Here is a 20,186-nt window from a genome sequence, read left to right on the forward strand (position 1 = left end):
ATTGTAACATTTTAATTACTAACATTTTAAAAAATGACATCTTAAGCCTCCTTCTAGCTAAATTATCCTAACTAGAATTATTTTCATATAAAACATATTTTACGACTATCTGAATGATGTCAACAGATGGCTAAGTTATTTAGTTCATGTGTGGCCAACGTGACATTTTCTCAGACAGACTATATGTCCTGAAACATGAGCAGGCATCAGAAGAACCTAACAAGTAGATCCTGAGAATATAAGCATTTAGGGATTGAGCATCAGTTAGTCTCCTAACTCTTTTAGACATGTGACACAGAATACTTTCTCTTTATTGTTAAAAATCATTACTAGATATACAAACGTATTATTCAGTCATAAGAACAATAGTAATCAACCAAAAGGCAATTAGTACCACACTCTCTGCAATGTAACAATATCAGTAAGTCATCTACAAATTTTTTGCTGAGAAATTTTCAGTAGGGAGTTTAAAATTATCTTTACATCAAAGTCATAGTTAGGAATACTTATTATGATTTATACTTCTATTTTGCACTTGTCATTTCTTTTTTTTAATATTTAGTTATTTTTGAGAGAGAGAGAGAGAGAGAGAGGGAGTGAGTAGGGGAGGAGCAGAGAGAGAGGGAGACACAGGATTCGAAGGGGGCTCTGCATGCACAACATAGAGCCTGATGCGGGGCTCGAGCTCACAAACCGTCAGATGCTCAACCAACCGAGCCACCCAGGCACCCCTTCACTTGTCAATTCTAAGCATCGGTTGCTTTTGTTTTACACTAAGAATTGGAGAGAACTGGTCCAGGGTAAAGATTAATAGTATATTCACGAAACCCCAAATAAAGAACTCTCCAAACTGCCCTGGTTTTTAAACAGGTTCCCTTGCTCAAGGAACAAAAGAGTAATCCACTTTATCTCCTGCAAGATGAGGGCCTAGATGGGACCCATCGATGAGAAACACATGGAAATAGTAAAAAATTCAAGATGATTCAAAGGGATAAATTTTTTGTTTCTGTTTTAATATCATAAGTACATTTTCTTTTAAAACTCTGCAGTTGGGCCTTACATAATTACAAGTTATAGAAAGCTTCAGGATAATAAAATAACTATAAAAATAATCTTAAAATAGAAATTAGTAACAGTCCTGCAAGGTCTGCTGGTTGCATTTGAGAAAAAATTCTCCTGTTAAAGGAGCCTGCAAATAACAAGGCAAAAAGAGGTCAATCAGTAGTTTCTTGATTAAGCAAAATAAAGAGCGTGTCAGCAATCGTACAGTCTGTTCTTACAGAATTCACTCCTGCCTCTGGAGTATTTCGTGGCAAAGAGTTTGGGCATCCACAGAGTCCATTCAGCCTGGGCCTGCCCTACACTCACCTGGCTCACCGGCCACCTTTATGTCTGTGAAACCAGACAGTAAACTGTTTACACACTTGGACATCAAGTCCCCCAAAATGTCGGATTCTTCTAAACTGACATCTTAGGAGGCAGCAAAACAGTGTTTTGGAAATCATGTGCACTGCCGTGGCATTACTCTTAAAGAGCTTTAAAGAGTTCGAGTAAGAAATGTGAGACTCAGAATCTTTGTGTTTCCTACAGACAACTACCATTTATATGAATTATACCTGACTAAAAATACACGGTCAAAGTCTTTCTCCCAACCTAATTCTCGCTGCCCAAGTAATATGCTTATAAAATCTACTCTTGTCGTTAATTTTTCAGATCAGCACAAAATTTTCCATACTCAAATATAAGATGCTGATCAAAGGAAGTCTTTAATAAATGTGTCCTATCACCCGGGCACTGGAGTCTGAAGCTACAGTTTAATGGTGCCTATGGTGCACCAACAGTGCCAGTGAGCCCTGAAAACACAAAAAACTCAGAGAACATTTTTGAAACAAAAATACCAACACATCAATCCTTCTATACAGGATTCAATGTTATTTTCAATGTACAATTAAAATGAAAACCATCACCAATAAATGGCTGAAATAAGAGGAAAGCTGCTCGCATACAGGTAACGGCGGGGTTTTCCTCACTCTTTCACTTCTCATTTCACTGCAAGTGATGAGGTGCTGCTGGTGGAATTCACAGGAGCAAACGAGAGCATTTAGGGTCAGGGTTTCCTTGTGAGAGGCAGTGAGAAAGAGTGACAAATTTCACAGCTTGGAATCTGGTTGTTAAATACATCCTCTATTCTGGGCTTCTGAGCTTTTCAGCTAGGAAATCAAAACCCTGTTCTACACTAGGATAATATTCATGACAATTCTCCACATCTCATCTTCTTAAAATCAAAGACTCCGTTCCAAAGGGTTAATAGAGGAATTACAAAGTAACTCTCTAGTTTGCATTTCCCATAATACTAAAATAAAGCTTCTTCTTTTAGTCTAGAAATTTGCTTTTTTAATACTGTGAAAAGCCTCCATGAATCTGTTTAACGTATTTACTTCTTTTCATCTATTCAGTGCCACCGGGCATAACATGTAATGCAGTGCGTGTTGATATTTTGCAAAGCGCCACATGACTCACTGTACCCTAATGCACTCCATTAATCCTGTTTGGACAGCTGGGCCCAGGCATTTGTTAGCTGCATTTTAATTGTCCCATCTTTCTTTTTCTTCTTGTTATTTATCTCTATGGCAAACTACTCAGGAATTTAATTTGTTGATCTTCAAAAAGCAAATTTTGCCATTAATTTGTTTTCTTTGTATTAAAAGTAGACTCAGCATGTAATGCGCTTCCATAAAATCGGTATATATCACTAGTAACCATCTTAAATAACAGATCACGCTAAGTGAGTTTCGTAACTAAATGGTAGGGTGGCTATAACATCACAGAAATTACTTGTTGGACCGTCACAACACAAATGATACCGCTCAGTTATAAATGAAGTTACTAACATGCATACTTTCGGCATTTTCAAGATTAACACACCATAAGCAGATGTCAAAACAATAACTAGTCCTATAAAGCAAACACAAAAGAGGTAAGACCACTGAGTAAATAAGCTTTGTATTCGTCTCTGCAACAGTGGTCCCTTTACGTTTATACTTAGATTTCACTTCTTACTAAAACACGAAATTCTCTGTAGCACATAACTACACAGTCTATATTTTCTTCACACAGCCCACTTCCCCGATTGGCAGCGAGTCTTGAATAAATAATAGAGGCGATATGAGAGGTAAACAAAAGCAACTCAAAGCTACTAGCAATTTTTGTTAGGAGAGAGTTGCTGAGGTTGAACGATGGGATCCTTGTAATCATTTGTGAACACTCTGAAGTTGAAACCTGAGTCCAGAAGGCCAAACAGAACTGCTTGGAGGAAATTTTTGTCTGAAATAATATTTCGCCAAGAAGGGAGATCACAGCCTGCAACAGTGCTTTATAAAAGATAAGAATAGGCCAAATGAAGCTCTGTTCAACTGTCTCAATGACTAAGTAGAAATATATTACTGTTCAAAGACGATCAAAACTCCCAGAAGTTGAAAACTTAAGAAAACTGTATAAATGACAGGCAAGTAAGAAACTAAAAAACTAATGGATCTCCTTGAAATCTGCATGTGCTCTCAAAAACCTCAGTTTTCAAGTCTATCGCACGAACACAAAACAGCTTAAAATAAATCTTCACACATTTTCAATTTTTTAAATCACATACTAAATTGTAAGTTTAAAAAAAAAACATTTCATATAAGAAAAACTAGTTTAATATTTCTAGACATTCAACATCTTTTTTTGAATATCACAGTTTCCTCACTGATGAGGGACCATAAGGCAAGCTGAGGGCAAAGTACATATCCCCACCCTCCCCACCTCTGGTGGGACATGTGTGATATTCCTCAGACCCTCCTGGCTGCCCAAGGACAAAGGAAAAGAAAGGAAAAACTGGCTAACTGATAGAGATCACAGTCCTACAGGACGTGAATCTCCATTAGTTTACAAATGTCTTAGTAAATTACAAGAAAAAGCCAATCTCATCAATAGCCTAATCTCCAGAAACCTGTAGACTCAGTTTCCTGGAGCCCCAACATCACCATCCCCTCCACAGTGATGTGGGAAACAAAGGCAAGAAGGAGATGACACGTAACATTACATTTCTTTATAACCTGCAGCCCATTCACAAATACTTGAGGCAAATACAAAGTATAACGCTTCTCCAGGAACCCCCTGTGATCACGATGTTAATACCTCACTAGAGGGAAAACAACCTTAGCGCGACCATAGCCAGGCCTGCAGGACCCTGTGAGTCCTCAGTAGCATATGTAAATCTCCTTGGAAACTTCCCCTGGACTTTATTTACCTCCTCAACTCCATAGTAAATAACCAGTCACTCTTCACAACCCCAGGGCAGCATTTTCTGCCCATGGGTCCTGTCCCCGTGCTTTCATGATCGACTTTTTGCACCAAAGACGTCTTCAAGAATTCTTTCTTGGCCATTAGCTCCGAACCCCACCATCACCCTAATACCTCATCACTCACGAGAGAACTCAAAAGCTTAACTAGTCAGTGGGAAAAACTGTCTGTTGTTTGGAGAAGGAATATTTTTTTAAGTATTCAAAAAAAAAAATGGTCTTTATTTGAAAAAAGTAAAGGACTGTTTTGGTATAGCTCTCTATACAGACAAACTACAGGAGTTCTAAAATAGTCTGGAAGGACATATTATATTTCAAAGGATGATTTTTTGGAAAACGTTCAGAAACTAAAAGTCAAGGCAGAAGTTTAGAAAAGATACAGTTAAAAGGTATGGACTTTAAATGGACATTTCTCACATAAACTTACCCAGTGTTCTTGACATCACAGGCAGGGCAGAGCTCAAGACCAAGATGGACACACAATTCCCAATGATCTGTGCGGGGGTCAGAAGGAACACTGGGCAGTTAGACTGCAGGATGATAAATATGATCGATCCATTCATGTTCTGGGAACTCACCGCACACTCTCCTCACCCTGTACTACTGTACTGGATTTGGTTAATTTCTTAATGATATTAGTCAACATAGAATTTAAAGAGAATAAGAAATGTTTTCTACAAACACTCAGAGTCATATGTCAGTTCTACCAGATATTTACAGCATCTGGCACAAGTAGGAAGTTATAGAACACTTAAATTACTTTCTGTATACCTTAGACAATGCATTTTACATTACTGACTGAGGTTGCCAATTTTAAAAAGGTCTGCCCGTCAACTAAAACAGAATGAGTACGTTTAACACTTCTCACTATATTTTTAAAGCCAGACTACTGCTCAGGAGATATAATTTGTTCAACTATTCTAAGATTTAATATCAAAAAGCTAGAAATCTAAAACCCCTAAATTCTAGTGATTCATTTCCAATGTGCCCTATGCTTACTCTTTCATATTAAATAAAAGGAGCTGAAAATACCGATTAATACTGATGATCACTTAAACTAGATGCTAAGCATCTCAAGAAGTCCCAGCATTCTATAGATAGGTAAATCAAGTACACGAAGTTCTCTTTTGAGATAGGCTGGAAAATATGTGATATGTAATAAAAACAGAAGCAACCAGCAGCTCTTACTAGTCATTTTCCAGTGACAGCCTGTGGGAATATTTTAAAAAGATGCGGTCACTATATACGGTAACAGTCTTTGTTATTCCAAAACCAATGACACATCCTAGGAAGTCAAATTAGCCTCAGACTACAAAACATTTCTGAATAGAACTCTTCCGTCTTGCTTTAATTATTCAAATTTGAAATACTTGGTCTCTACTACTTGCAGCAACTAAGTTCTTCAGATTTCAAACAAGCTCCCTGAAGTACAGTTTGCACAATCAAAGTTACTCATTAGCAATACGTTTTCTTCAGAGGAGAAAGAGTCCTTTCAGGAGCCTTCCGCAGCCAGTTAGCGAGCGCTGCAGGTCTGCGCATTTACAAGTGAATGGAAGCCGTCCAAATTAAACAGAGCAGCACAACCTTTTCCCACTCATTCAGCATTCTGAAAATCTTCCAGTTTGCGTTTATGCAATTTACAAACAAATACCTATCGCCGCAAATGAACCATTCAGGGTGATTATGACATAAAACACCTCCTTTGCCTTGGAAGGCAAAAGGGAGGCACAGCCACCTAAGACTTTACCTTTGTCATAGTTGTGTCATCCTTCTTGGGAATAAAGTTTCCGAAAAACCGGAGGCTATAGAAACCGACGACAGAGGACACCATAAGATAGCTGTGAGAATCAAGGAAAAAACTCTCCAAAGAATGCAAGTTTCCTTAAGTTCTCAGCAGTCTTCAAAAAGTCTTAAGGCTCAAAGGGAAAACAACAAAAAGCCACTTGGCATGCTTGAGGAAGACTGACTTGTTTTTCCTTTTAGGCGAGTGTCTTAGTAAATTACCACTGTCCCAGAAAACTGGACAGAAAACTTGTTGACAGAATGCTGAGTTAAAGAAAGGATACAAAATCAAAATGATCTCAAGTGCAGCTCCCACAAAACCGAAAGCAGACAGAGAAGCATTTCCTATCCCAGGGCCCTGTGGGGGGGGAAAAAAACCGCTTTCAGAATGACACTATATATTTGGATTCCCTAAGACTATTAAATAAATAACGGAATTAAGAAGGTTTAATACTCTGAAGTAACATCCACATTTTTAAAGGACAATAAAATATGACATTAGACTGAGTTCATCAACTAATTGAAGCACATGTTAACAATTTTAGCAAACTCAAAACATCTCCGAATTATCTCAAATGCAATTAACTTATCAAAATGATATTATGCTTATTGTTAAGTCCTGAATATTACTGGAAGCAATTTTTTAAAGAGTTTCGTAGGAATAAATACATAATTATTTAAATGAACCCTAAGACAACATATAAAAATTATACAATTAAAACATGTCAAAGTAAGCTAAGCATACAGAGAAGGTGAATGTGCATGTCCTATTTCCACACTTGAAGGTTCTCTCTCCCCAAATCTTCCTTAGGAATTCAGACGTTTTTTAAAAATATAACTTAATTAACACAGACTTTTTTTAATGTCATGCTATACATTTTTTCCTAAACATTATACCTATTCTCAAAATCTATCTTTACCTAGAACTTAAAAAACAAACAAAAACTAATATTTATTAATGAGACCAGACAGGCAAAAAAAAATAATAATTTCTTACTAAAGTAGGAGCAATATTTTCAAAGTTTGCCAATTAAAGGAACTATTCAAATATGAACTACTGTCAGCTTTAACAGAAGTACCCAGAAAATTAAGAAGGTATAGTCAAGCTACTAAAAAATAAACCAATAAAGTGGTGCCTGGGTGATTCAGTTGGTTAAGGATCTGACTTCAGCTCAGGTCATGATCTCATGGTTCATGAGTTCAAGCCCCACGTCAGGCTCTGTGCTGACAGCTCGGCCTGGAGCCTGCTTCGGATTCTGTGTCCCTCTCTCGCTCTGCCCCTCTTCCGTTCATGCTCCGTCTCTTTCTCTCTCTCTCTCTCAAGAATAAATAAGCACTAAAAAATTTTAAAAATAAATAAAGCAATAAATAATATCATACGTATCATATATACATTCTAATTTTGGCATAAAGAAGTAAGAAGAGGGGCGCGTGGGTGGCTAAGTCAGTTAAGCATCTGACATCAGCTCAGGTCATGATCTCACTGTTCATGGGTTCAAGCACTGCATCGGGGTCTGTGCTGACAGCTCAGAGCCTGGAGCCTGTTTTGGATTCTGAGTCTCCCTCTCTACTGCCCCTTCGCTGCTCACACTCTGTCTCTCTCTCCTTCAAAAATAAATATTAAAAAAAAACAAACAAAAGAAGTCAGAATACCCATGACAATTTCATATACATAAATAAGGCAAAGAACTTATCACCTTTTTCTCAATCTTTTGAGAAAGAAATGAATAATGCTAATAATAGAAAGCTTATTGGCTGGGCTGAAAAACATTTTGGAAATATTCCATCTCGAGAGAAGACCTACGGGCAGGATTAAGATGATGTGATGTATTTAAACAATCACACATGGACTCTACCAGGTGTAAGTCCCTCTCTATGATACGCTAACGGATGGCACAAAAGTGTACCGTGGGTGCTTGGGACTGACACAGTGTGCAATATCTAAAGGAGGGTCACAAAGTGAATAGGGTCACCAAGTCATGGTAGGTGACTTCCTGCTCTATCAATGGATTTGGGTCTAATCAAAAGCTAAAGGCCAGGTTGTAGATGAAGGAGGACTGTCTAGTGTTGTCTGCTTGTGGAACGAGGTACCCAGAGCATTTGGCAGACTAGACACCAGGCAGTGACAGAGGGCACAAGGTCCAGCAGAAGTTAGAGGAGGGCAGGATCTAAATGGAGAATACGGCTGCAAACATTAGCTCTGAAAAGAGCAGGGTGTCTCCGTCTTAGACCCAGGGAAGAAATTTAGGTTGATATTGGCTTTTTTCTATGAAAAGACAGGTGTATCACCTGTTTAGAGGGAGAAGTGGCACCAACGCCTGAAAGGGTTTGGAAGCCCTTTCTATGGGGTATGGGGAGGCTGCTGACTTGGAGAAACATTAGAAAATGTTACAACGTAAATACTATTTTAAGGAATCAAAAGTGTACAGAGACACCTAGAAGTACACCAGATATGAATCTGTAGTGATAACTACCTTCTATACAGAGGATATATCCAAAAAGGCTGACAGAATTTAAAAGAATCATCAACTTTTAAACAAGCGAGAAAACACAATTAATTCATGAAAAGATGTACACCTGACTCTTCTCCAGTAACTAAACTAAATGATTTAGTAAACTGAATCACAAAATGTGTCATTCTTTTGAAGCATAAATCCCTACAAGCCATATATTTGGACCTTTGGCAAAGATAATGAATCAATCTAAAAAACTCCTCCAATACCACTATTTCACAGAGTACACATTTTCTTAAAGAATTACAAATACGATCTTCTGTTAAAAAACAAACAAACCGTGATACAAAAGTCTACAAGGAAACTCTGGTATTTGATAAAAGGGCTGGCCAACCCAAAGTAGGAAATTAGAAACAAAAGACACAGTTTACAAACACTGTGTATGAAGGCTGTTTACATAAAGAACTTCATACAATCTGATACATACTTGCAGAAAGGTGAATGTTGTAAATTACTTATTTTAAAACACTCAGGGTATATCCAAAGAGCACTTGTGCAAAAGAAAAGACTTTGAAAGCACTTTACCCTTGTTCCCTTTGGCATGGCTGTTTCATCAACCAACAGGCAAAGAATATTACACGCCACCAGGAGGACGGAGATGAACTGCAACACAGACAGTGAGCGTCAGTTCTCAGTGAGCGTCGATACACATGGATGAGAATCTCAGTTGCTGACCAAATATATGCTTCGGTTAGTGGAAAAGCAGGCAAGACCAAAATTCTATGTATAAACAAACTGTAAGGACTCAACTAACTGCAAAAACTCCAGAATAAACTCTAATAAAACCCTCTGCAAATTACTACAATTTCAAAGCTTGTGACCAAAGCTAGTAATAGAAATCCAGTTACTACATGACTTTACCAATTGGAAACCCACAACTCCACAGATTTAAAATATCATTACAATGTTATCAGAACTAGTTTAATGATGGAATTTTCATATCCTAGCATAGAATGTGAAGCAGGGGGTATCTGTGACACCTCATCTCTTAATTCTACAGGACACAAAAGAATGAATTTCCTGCTTTCATGAGGAAACAGTTAATCTTGAGGACTTTTTAAAAACTGCCATTAATTTCCATTTTTACTCTATTGACTTTTTCCAAATAAAGGTACAGGTGGGTTCTAATCCTGTTGATGGAAAACCAGTTTACTAGAAACCATTTAGCCGAGGGAGTTGCCATACTCAAATACCAAAGTAAATAACAAATAATTTGCTTTATTTAACTAGGCAAATAAATTCTTACTGTTTCAATAAGAAGGAGAACCATAACAGCGGGATACACCAAATTTCTTTCCCATGCTGAAGCTTTTTTTCGCCTCTCTATTAGAAAAAAACAACAACAAAACACAACAAAAGATTTCCAAAGGTTCTCTCATTCCCAAAAACTCACAGTTTCATTCCTTATTGCTATAACCAGTATGTATTATTTTTATATAATTTTTTTTGCAAAACCCATAAATTTTTAATTTTCCTCTACAAACTATAAAAATCAGTTTTAAAATCACTTTGCTAACATTAAACAGCTCAATCCTATGATGCTTACATTTTATCTCTGCAAAGACATTTCAGTTGCTAATGAAACATACTGGTAATACACAGGTTACTATGAAAATTTGGAAATATCTGTATTTGATACAGATTTACGTAATGATACAGATTTGAGTGAATAAAGTAACGTGATTAAAAATCCCCTCTAATCCAAAGATAAATTCCTCTAGTTTTCTAGAGGCTGGAAGCAAATTTCTGGCTACAACAATCTACCTTCTATCACACCCATCCTCATGCCATGAACGACTGGTAAAATCAAATCAAATTTAACTAAGAACAAAAATGTGCATGAAGGAATCAGAGCTACCACGACAAACTCGTGAGGTCAATATTCTGTGAAATGAGTCAGCGTGAGCCCTGCAGACTTCTCCACTTCCCGTGCAGACTTTTCTAACATATAACTGGCACGGCCCTGCGAGGCTGAGACGTCAAGCAAACATCAGTAGGTAAAATTAAATGATGCTGAAGCAATGCTTTCAGCAAACTCAACAGGGTCAGGAAAACAAAACTCGTGTGGAGTTTGGGGCTCCCAAGGCAGCCGGAATTTGAGAGGCTATGACCGGAGAAAAGGAAAGAAAAAAGAAGAGAGCCTAACATTCAGCCTCTTGTCCTTCCAGGCACCAACGGCTGAGAGAGCAACAGGAAGAAGGTGAGTGACAGGAAGAGGCTGAGGGAAGAGGCTGAGAGGGCGACAGGAAGGTGCAGCAAAGAGGAGGGGCAAAGCTTCTGTCAGGCTCATGTTTCTTGAGGTGAAAACCAAAGTTCGGAGTTCATTAAGAAGATGGGATCAGAGCCAACAACGAAACACCCAGGCTTTCACTTCAGAAGCTAAAAACTAAGAGCAAGGCCAAAGTGCAAAGAGACCGGCCCTCATGAAGGGCACGACCCACTGTGGAATGATCACCAGCCCAGACAGAGGAAGGAGTCATCCCTACTCCAACTGCCCCCCAGAAGAAAAAGCAAATCCTCTCTAGGAAGAAAACATTATCCAGAGTTTGTACAGTTTGGTGTAAGAAATGCCTGACAATCAAATGTTACCTGGAGATAGGACAGAGAAAGAAAGAGAATAAAAACAGACTTTCAGTTTATCCAGATATTGAACGTATCAGAAAGAGGCCTTAAAATAACTGATTAATAGGTTCAACAAGATAAGCGACAAGATGGCAAATGCCGCAATTTGAATCCAGAAAATAACCGAGTGGAAATTCTAGAACTGAAAAATACGGGAACTAAAATTAAGAGTTCAAGAGGAAGTTTAGCAACAGGACACAGCTGGAAAGACAGTGAAATGGAAGACACATCGACGGAAAATAGCACAGATCAGAGAATGTAAAAAAGGAGGAGAAATTCAGAAAAAAAAATGTAGGCGTGAAAAGGTCCAGCACATGTGCAACCGGAGGCTAAGGACATAAGAGAATGAACAGAAGGGGTATCTGACGAGGTAAGGGCCCAACCATTTCCAAAGCCGGTAAAACACGCTAAGCCATATGCTGAAGAAAGGCGGCAGATCTCAAGAAGAATTAACATAAGGAAAACCAAACCTGAGCACGTGAGGGTAAAAGTGCTAATCAAGGACAAAAAGGAAACCTTACAAGCTTTCAAAAGGGCAACAAGACAACTTTCAACTGGAAACCAGAAGACTCTAGAAAGACATCTTTTCAATGTGAACTACCAAATAAGAACTCTAAATTCTGTGAAAATACCCTACCAATAAGAAGGAAAGGAAAAATGTTTTCAGATAAACAAAAACTGACAGAATTCATTGCCAACAGACCGGCACTAAACGAAATGCTAACAGATACTTTTCAAGCAGAAGCTAAATGAACACTGGAAACAGAAATCAGGGGCACACGAATTTAAACACCAGTGAAAACCACTTCATGTCCACTAAATTGGGAAAAATGTAGAGTCCCACATTGTCACTTGCTGACAGTAAAGTGGAGCAACAGGAAGTCTTACCCATGCCTGGAAGAAATGCAAAATAACACAACTACTGGGAAAATAATTCAGCATTATTTTAAAAAGTTGTATACCCACATACTCAACGACCCTATAATTCCACTTCCAGCTATGTACCCTGAAAAAACAGAAGTACCAAGAGACATACAGGAGAATGTTTATACCAATATGACTCATAATAGCAAAAGATAAGAAACACATCAAATATCCATCAACAGCAGAATGAATGAAGTAACAGACAACATGAAGTTGTTTACAAAGATGAAAACGACGGCAACCTATTGAATGGGAGAAGATATTTGCAAATTATATATCCACTAAAGGGTTAATATCCAAACTCTACAAAGAACTTGGACAACCCAACACCAAATTTAAAAATGAACAGTGGATTTAAATAGACGCTCTTCCAGAAAGACACACAGATGGCCAAAAGACACATGAAAGGTGCTAAACATCACTCATCATCAGGGAAAGACAAATCAAAACCACAATAAGATATCACCACACACCTGCCACAATAGCTAAAATCAAAAACACAAGTAATAACAAGTGTAGGCAAAGATATAAAGAAAAGGGGACCCTTGTGCACTGTTGGTGGGAATGCAAACTAGTGCAGCCACCATGGAAAACAGTATGGAGGTTCCTCAAAAAATTAAAAATAGAATTACCAAATGATCCAGTAATTCCAATACTGGGTATTTACCCAAAGAAAACAAAAACACTAATTCAAAAAGATATATGCACCCCAATGTTTACTGCAGCATTGTTTACAATACCCAAGACATAGAAACAACTCAAGTGTGCATCCAAAGACAAGTGGATAAAGATGTCATATATACGTGTTTACACACACACACACACACGCGCGCGTGCAGGAATATCACTCAGCCACGGAAAAGAATGAAATCTTGCCATCTGCAACAACATGGATGGATCCAGGTAGTATAGTGCTAAGTGAAACAAGTCAGTCAAAGACAAACACCTGTGGAATTGAAGAAACAAAACAAAGTAAAAAAAGACAAACAAAAAGCCAGCTCTTAAATACAGAGAACAAACTGGTGACTGGCAGAGGGGAGGCGGGTAGGGAGACGGGTGAAACGGGTGAAGGGGATTCAGAGTACACGTATCACAACGTGCACCGGGCAAGCTACAGAATTGTTGAACCACTGCATCACACCCCTACAACTGATGTAACACTGTCTGGTGATTACACTTCAGTAAAAAAAGAGAAATAAAAACGAACAAATTTTCAACAACACTGGACTTCCATTTCAGAGGCCAATTTACCACCCAGGCCGAAACAGTTAAGAAACCAAAAAACACATGCATATGAAACAGTTTCGAGACACTGGACGTGTGACCACAGAGAGACGGTGATCTCTGAGAGATGCCCTGTGTTCGCCCCTGCTCAGTGTCATGAGATGGTGTGCTAGCCGCAGCACGGGGCGTGGGAACCCAAGCGGGGCCCAGCTCATTCCTGGAGCGGAGGACATAAAATGGGAGTGGGGAGAGACCAAGTTGGCTGGACCCTGCAGAGCAAAGTACGACAGGAAAACTCCTCAGGGGAAGACCTCCAAGGATCTTGAAAGGGTCGTCCTTAGTCTTCAGCGGGGTAAAGATCAGCTCAGGTACACGAGCACACAACCCACAGCTGAGGAAAGAACCACTCAAAAACGTCAGAAGGAGCAGTAGCCAACCGTCACCGAGGGCCGGGAATGGGGCCTGTTCCCGCGAGACAGTAACGAGGCCTCAGCAATCAGCAGCACTATTGCCTTGATGTGAGAACAATCGGCCCTACGGCCCTACGGGAGATGCCGCTCCGGCCCCGCCTGGCAGGCCTTCAGAGCAAAGGATACAAAAATACAGCGCCCAGCAGTAAGATTCACAGGGTCCGCTACCCAGTCAAAATTTGCCAGGCAGGCGTAAAAGCAGAAAAGTGCAACCAATGATAAGGAGCAAAGTCAATCAGTTGAAATTTATCAAGAACTCACACAGAAGTGAGAATTAGCAGATAAAAACACTGAAAGGGTTATCACAACTGTATTCTGTATGATCTGAAGAGTAGGGGGCACAGACTAAACACGTTGGAGTCCTAGAAGGGATAAAACAAGTCTAAACAGGACTTCCAAATATAAAACCTGCAGGGTCTGAGAAAAACGCGATAGATGGGATTAAATGCAGTTTTCACACTCGAAAGAAAAGATTAGTGAACATGAAGATACAGTAATAGAAACTATCCAAAACGAAACACACAGAGAAAAAACCTGACAAATAAAGGAAAATCCTTGAGTTTGGGGCAACTTCCAGGGCACCGGTGTACATATAATCAGAGTCCCTGAAAGGCGGGCACAGAAAGGAAAAGAAAAAAACATCTGGAGGAATGATGGCCAAAAATGTCTCAAATTAGATGTAAACCATAAATTCCCGGATCCAAGAGACTCCATTAACCCAAAGAATAAGAAGCATAAAGAACACTACTCTAAAGTACATCTTAATCAAACTATTCAAAGTCAATGATAAAGAGGACATCCTAAAAGCAGAGAGAGATAAAAGACAGTTTAAAAGATGATGACAGAAGATAACTTGTCAAAAATAATGCAAGCAAGGAGACAGTGGAGTGACATCGCTGAACATCAGCTTCTAAAAAGTCATTTTACAAAACAACAAAAAAGGTGAATAGACAAATGTTTATCCTCTCCCCAAACTAAAAGACAGTCTTTATCAATAGCTTCGGACAGACTGGAAGCCTATAACCCTCACGAAACATTTCATAATTTTTTGACTCTTTCAGACTAAGGTCGAGTTTCTGGAAAGACAGCAAGACCAATACACGAGTGACAAACAAAAATGTACAGTACCTAATTTTGTCTTAAGGGTCTTCACATTTTCAAGTTCTTGTTCCAACTCCATTATATTGCATTCCACTGATGAAGACAGTCCTAGCAAAAGCAAAAATATTTTAAGAGTATAACAACAGAACCCAACAGTATAGAATGGGTAGCCCTCACATTCAATTAAAATACAAGACAACACATTACAAATCCTGATCGTGGAGAATAAAAACAAATGCTGATTTGTGATTCACAGAAAAGTATATCCATTTCTTTACCACTCAAAACATCCAAGTTCTTGCTGATCAAACACTACATGTTTCCTAAAGAATACCTTACTTTGATAAAATGTTTACTTGATCTGTTAATTTTTTATTTAATGACAGAAATACCGTATGCTTATTATAGAAAGTGAAAGAAATTCAAGATCCAATTCTCTATCCCACCTCCCTAAAGTGACACTCAGGAACAGCTGGGTTGATGCTTCCACACCTTTCCTCATACTCATGTATATATTCACATGTACATGTATACCACACACATGGTCTCTATTATACAAGAATGGGTTAAATTGGACACGTTACTTAACCACTTGCTTTCCTAGTCAATGATACATCCATGTTTACAGATAGTGCCAACTTTCACAACTGAATGATGTACCACAGTACGGATGCACTTCAGTTTTATTCAGAATTATTCCACTTACGACTAGTCCTAGGTTTTCCGCTATTTTCTGCGACTACAACGGTGCAACAAAAATTTCTGTATGCATATCCAGTACATTCTAATTCTATTATTTTTGCAGGACAGATTCCCAAAATTCTGAGTCACAGGGTATAAGCATTTACAGTTAAGAGATATTTAGAGGTTATTCCCTTCCAAATATTGCAATTTATTGTAAGAATTTAAATTATTGTAATATTTCCATTTCCATTTATAGCTTTTGAAAGTATCTATTGTCTAATACCTTCCCTCGCACTAGATGCTGTAGTTCTTGAATTTTGGCCAATATGATGGATAAAAAATGTTGGTTTTTTTTTTTATGTTTATTTTTGAGAGAGAAAAAAAGAGAGAGAGACAGAGCAGGAACAGGGGAAGGGCCGAGGGAGGGGGAGACACAGAACCTGAAGCAGGCTCCATCCAGGCTTTGAGCTGTCAGTACAGAGCCCGACACGGGGCTCGAACCCACAAACCATGAGATCATGACCTAAGCTGAAGTCCAGTGCTTAACTGACTGAGCCACCCAGGCGCCCCAAAAGTATTTTCTTATTGTTACTTTAACATATATCTCCCTAAATGTGGTTAAGCATCTTTCATATGTTTATTTACCACGTGGATTTTCCCTCTTCATATTTTCTACTTATTTCTATAACGACTTGCATATCTCCATATTCTGTTTTATCTGTTCAATTCTGAAATGGATAAATTAAAATCCCCCACTACAAATTTACTTTCATTGATTAGGTTTTCTCAGTTTTTAAGCGTTTTCTCAATATATATTTGCATTTATTTGTCTGCTATGTTTTTTGGGTTCCTAGAAGACTGTTACACGCTCCTTAAGAATCACATCTTTTACCATTAATGACCCACTTTGTTTTTAATGTTTTTCAACTTAAATTTTCAAATTTTTCTATTTGGTGGACCTTAAGTTCTACTTTCTTTTTGTTTTTATCTGTATTTGTTTTACTTATTTACTGATTTACATATGAGAGACCAAAAAAGATTAAAATTAAAGGTAGATAGGTCTGTGTGTCTATCAATGAATCTTATTCGAGGTTCAACCTTATCAGTTGGATTTTGTTGGTTACAAGCAACTGAAATGGATGGACTGGGTACAACAGAAAAGGAATTCATGAGAGAGAGACAGAGAGACAGAGAGAGAGAGAGACAGAGAGAGAGAGAGAGAGAGAGAGAGAGAGAACCAGCAGGAAAATTTCCAGTTTTCCTGAGAAGGAGAGGAACCAGGCAGCTGGGGGGTGCTCCGGGTGGCAGGAACAGATGGACTGTCTCCTCTTAGTATTACCGCTGGGATCGATCAGTTCCAACGATTTTCAGTCTTTATGTTGCTCGGATCAAGAATAAACGTCCAGTGTCCTGAGGGCCTAGCTCAAGAGTCACAAGCCAATTCCTTTGGTAGGGGAGGCAGAGAACTCTGACAAGCAGTTCCACAGAGGTGATCAAATGTGAGAAGGAAGAAAGCCAAATCAGATGCTTTACTACAATAGATCTGATAGGCTCTGTTCTTTAACAGTGGAATTCAGCCCATTTACATTTAGTAAAATATACTATTTGCATTCAGTAGAATTTTGTATAAGAGCTGATAAACTTCATTTTATATCTTCCATATTGCTTGTCTTAATTTTTAAGTGTTTTTTTGATTTATTATTTTTTTAATGTTTATTTTGAGAGAGAGAGAGAGAGAGAGAGAGAGAGAGAGGCAGAGAGAGAGGGAGAGAGAATCCCAAGCAGGCTCCACACTCAGTGCGGAGCCCAACTTGGGGCTCAATCTCACAACCGGGAGATCATGACGTGAGCCAAAATCAAGAGTCAGACGCTTAACAAACCAACTGAGCCACCGAGGTGCCCCTTAAGTGTTTTTGTTCCTTTTACTTTTAGCTTTACTAAAATGAAATGTGCACATAGTTCTGACTGCCAAATACGTTCACAAGGTACATACTTACACGCTGACCTGCCTCCCCGAAGACTACCACCTCAAATTGTTTAGCTGATTCTTTCAGCATTTATCTCCCTATCACTAAATAAACAGCTTCCCTCGCTAGGCCCTGATTTTCCAGCTCTAAGTATTAACTAGGGCCTTCCTACCAAGGAAGATAAGGATTTAAGTCTCTATAAGCCACACACCTTGTCATTCCTCCCTCTCCCAATGTGGATTGTTGGAAACTGTGGTTACATCAATATTCGATGTCTGCATGACTGCAACAGAAATGCCATCTGCTGCTTACCCACGTAACAAACTATGGTTAGCTTTCTTTTCTTCCATAATATTATTCTTCCAACCCCTAGAATTAGTCATTTTTTTCACTTGCTTAGTTTCCTTGTGTACTTATCACTACCTCAATGCCAAAGTTTCCTCCCAAATGTCTTTTTCTCTTGGTGTTTGAATTCCTGTTATACCACTCATTTCATTACCTGGAAGAAATTTCTCCTGGAGTCTTTAGACCTGCCCTGGTCTGGACTGCTGCTCTCTAGCCCTGCTGCACACTGGCACCCTGGCCCCTCCTCTCTTCTCTCCCGCAGTACGTCTCTTATTTCCTACACAGCCCTTCTCACTTGCTCCACTCCCTTACGTAGGGGGTGCATAGCCTCCGGCAGCTTGTGAAGAAAAGGTTAACGGGAAGTAATATTTTTGAGACTCCACAAGTCTGGATATTTTACCTTTGCTCTCGCAGTTTGGGAAGATATGGAATCTAGGTCAAAACTAATAATCCTTCAGAATTGTAAGTCACTGCTCCATTGTCTTCCAGCTCTGGCCCTGCATCCGAGAAGTCCGAAGCTCCCCTTCCCGTCCCCTTGAGTGTGAACTGCTTTCCAGTCTGTGAAACGTGTGGAATCTCTGTTCCCAGTGTTCTGGTGGCGAGTCCATTTCCATGTACCACGCAGGGCACTAGGTGAGCCCTTTCAATCTCCAAATTCACATTCTTTGGATCTGAGAAATTTTCTTGATTCTGTCATTTCCCTCTTTCCTCTCCTCTCCCCATGTGGAATTCCTAATAGTTGCCTGCTATTTACCCTAAACTGGTTCTCTAAGATTCTTAAATCTTTTCTCCTATTTTTGTCATTTGACCCATCTTCTAAAAAAGTTCTTTACCTTCCAGTCTTTTGGATAGGCCATTATTTCTAAATATCAGAAGTCCCTTTCTGTTCACTAGATACTCCATTTTTAGAGAATCCTGGCCTTCCTCATGACTGCAATCTTGGTTTCTTTCTCTCAGGATGTTAACAACAGATTTATTTTCAGATATGCTTCTCTAGCGTATATTCTGTCTGTCCCAGTGTTCTGTATTGTTTGGCCTCTCCTTTCAAGTAGCTCAGAAGTCTGGTGAGCCTTAGTTGTCTGCTCATATTTAAGAGTGAAGCACGAGGGGCGCCTGGGTGGCTCAGTGGGTTCAGCATTTAACTCTTGATCTCAGCTCAGGTCTTGATCTCAGGGTCATGAGTTCAAGCCCTGCATTGAACTGAGCAATGGCTCCACCCTGAGCGTGGAGCCCACTTTTAAAAAAAGTGTTTTTAATTTTTTTTATACCGTTTATTCATTTTTGAGAGACAGAGCGCAAGCAGGGGAGAGGCAGAGACAGAGGGAGACACAGAATCCGAAGCAGGCTCCAGGCTCCGAGCTGTCAGCACAGAGTCCGATGCGGGGCTCGAACTCAAAAACCATGAGATCGTGACCTGAGCCGAAGTCAGATGCTTAACCGACTGAGCCACCCAGGCGCCCCAAATTTTTTTAATAAAAAAAAAAAAAAAAGAATGAAGCACTAAACGTGCTAATTTGAAACTCAAGAGTGAGTGGTGGCTGACCACTGTGAGACTTCTTGCCGGCTAATCCAAGCAGGGCACCCCGCAAGCAGGGCACTTCCTCTGGGCTAGACAGAGTCCTCAGAGACTCTTCCCATCTCCTCCTTGAATGTCCGTGTAAAGGGAGATGGGAGCCTGTAAGCATTCACCCCGTCCCCTACACTGTTCCCAGGCCACAGCCTCTGTTTCACTCTCTGGAGAATAACCCTCCCTCTTCTCGGGGCAGGAGAGGCAGTGCCTGGGACCTTGGATGGAGGGAGAAGATGTGGGCATCCAATCGCTTCACAAACAGTATTTTCAACCAACCCTCCTGAGCTTACTCCACATCATCGCCACTTCCATATCAGGTGGTGCCACTTCTCGAGATTTGGGGGGAGTCTGGGATACGAATCAAGCACAGATAGCTTAGGATTTAGCCTCGTTGGGTCTGCTAAACTCGTTGCCTCTAAAATTTTCCCAGGTTTGCTAAATTCCAACATTTTATTGTGATGTTTTTCAAGTTCTCATTCCCTGAACGTCAGCGTTCTCATCTGTGAAATGGGGTATATTTATCAGGATGCTTTCCACTGGATCAAAAATCTCAACTCAAAGTAGCTTAAAAAAGAAGAAAATAATTTCACGAAATTAGAAGTTTAGACACAGAATGGGCTTCAAAGTGGGTTTTCCCACAGCTC

General features: G+C 39.4%; 1 protein-coding gene across 8 annotated transcripts in view; it reads right to left on the minus strand.

The window, feature by feature from the left end:
* Positions 1-20,186, minus strand: part of LMBR1 (limb development membrane protein 1) — a 151,187-nt gene that overhangs the window by 20,881 nt on the left and 110,120 nt on the right. For all 8 annotated transcript variants that reach the window (XR_003967335.1, XR_003967336.1, XR_003967334.1 and 5 more), the window contains 6 exons: positions 15,004-15,084; positions 9,882-9,958; positions 9,161-9,238; positions 6,407-6,480; positions 6,088-6,178; positions 4,768-4,834 (listed from right to left, as the gene is read on the minus strand). Coding sequence is in view for 5 of the 8 variants with exons in the window: in XM_030308893.1 (XP_030164753.1) it covers positions 4,768-4,834; positions 6,088-6,178; positions 6,407-6,480; positions 9,161-9,238; positions 9,882-9,958; positions 15,004-15,084 (468 nt within the window). In the remaining 3 variants the exon portion in view is untranslated. The remainder of the gene's footprint in view (positions 1-4,767; positions 4,835-6,087; positions 6,179-6,406; positions 6,481-9,160; positions 9,239-9,881; positions 9,959-15,003; positions 15,085-20,186) is intronic.

This window comes from Lynx canadensis, chromosome A2 (genome assembly GCF_007474595.2).
Source record: "Lynx canadensis isolate LIC74 chromosome A2, mLynCan4.pri.v2, whole genome shotgun sequence".
NCBI classification, from domain to species: domain Eukaryota; kingdom Metazoa; phylum Chordata; class Mammalia; order Carnivora; family Felidae; genus Lynx; species Lynx canadensis.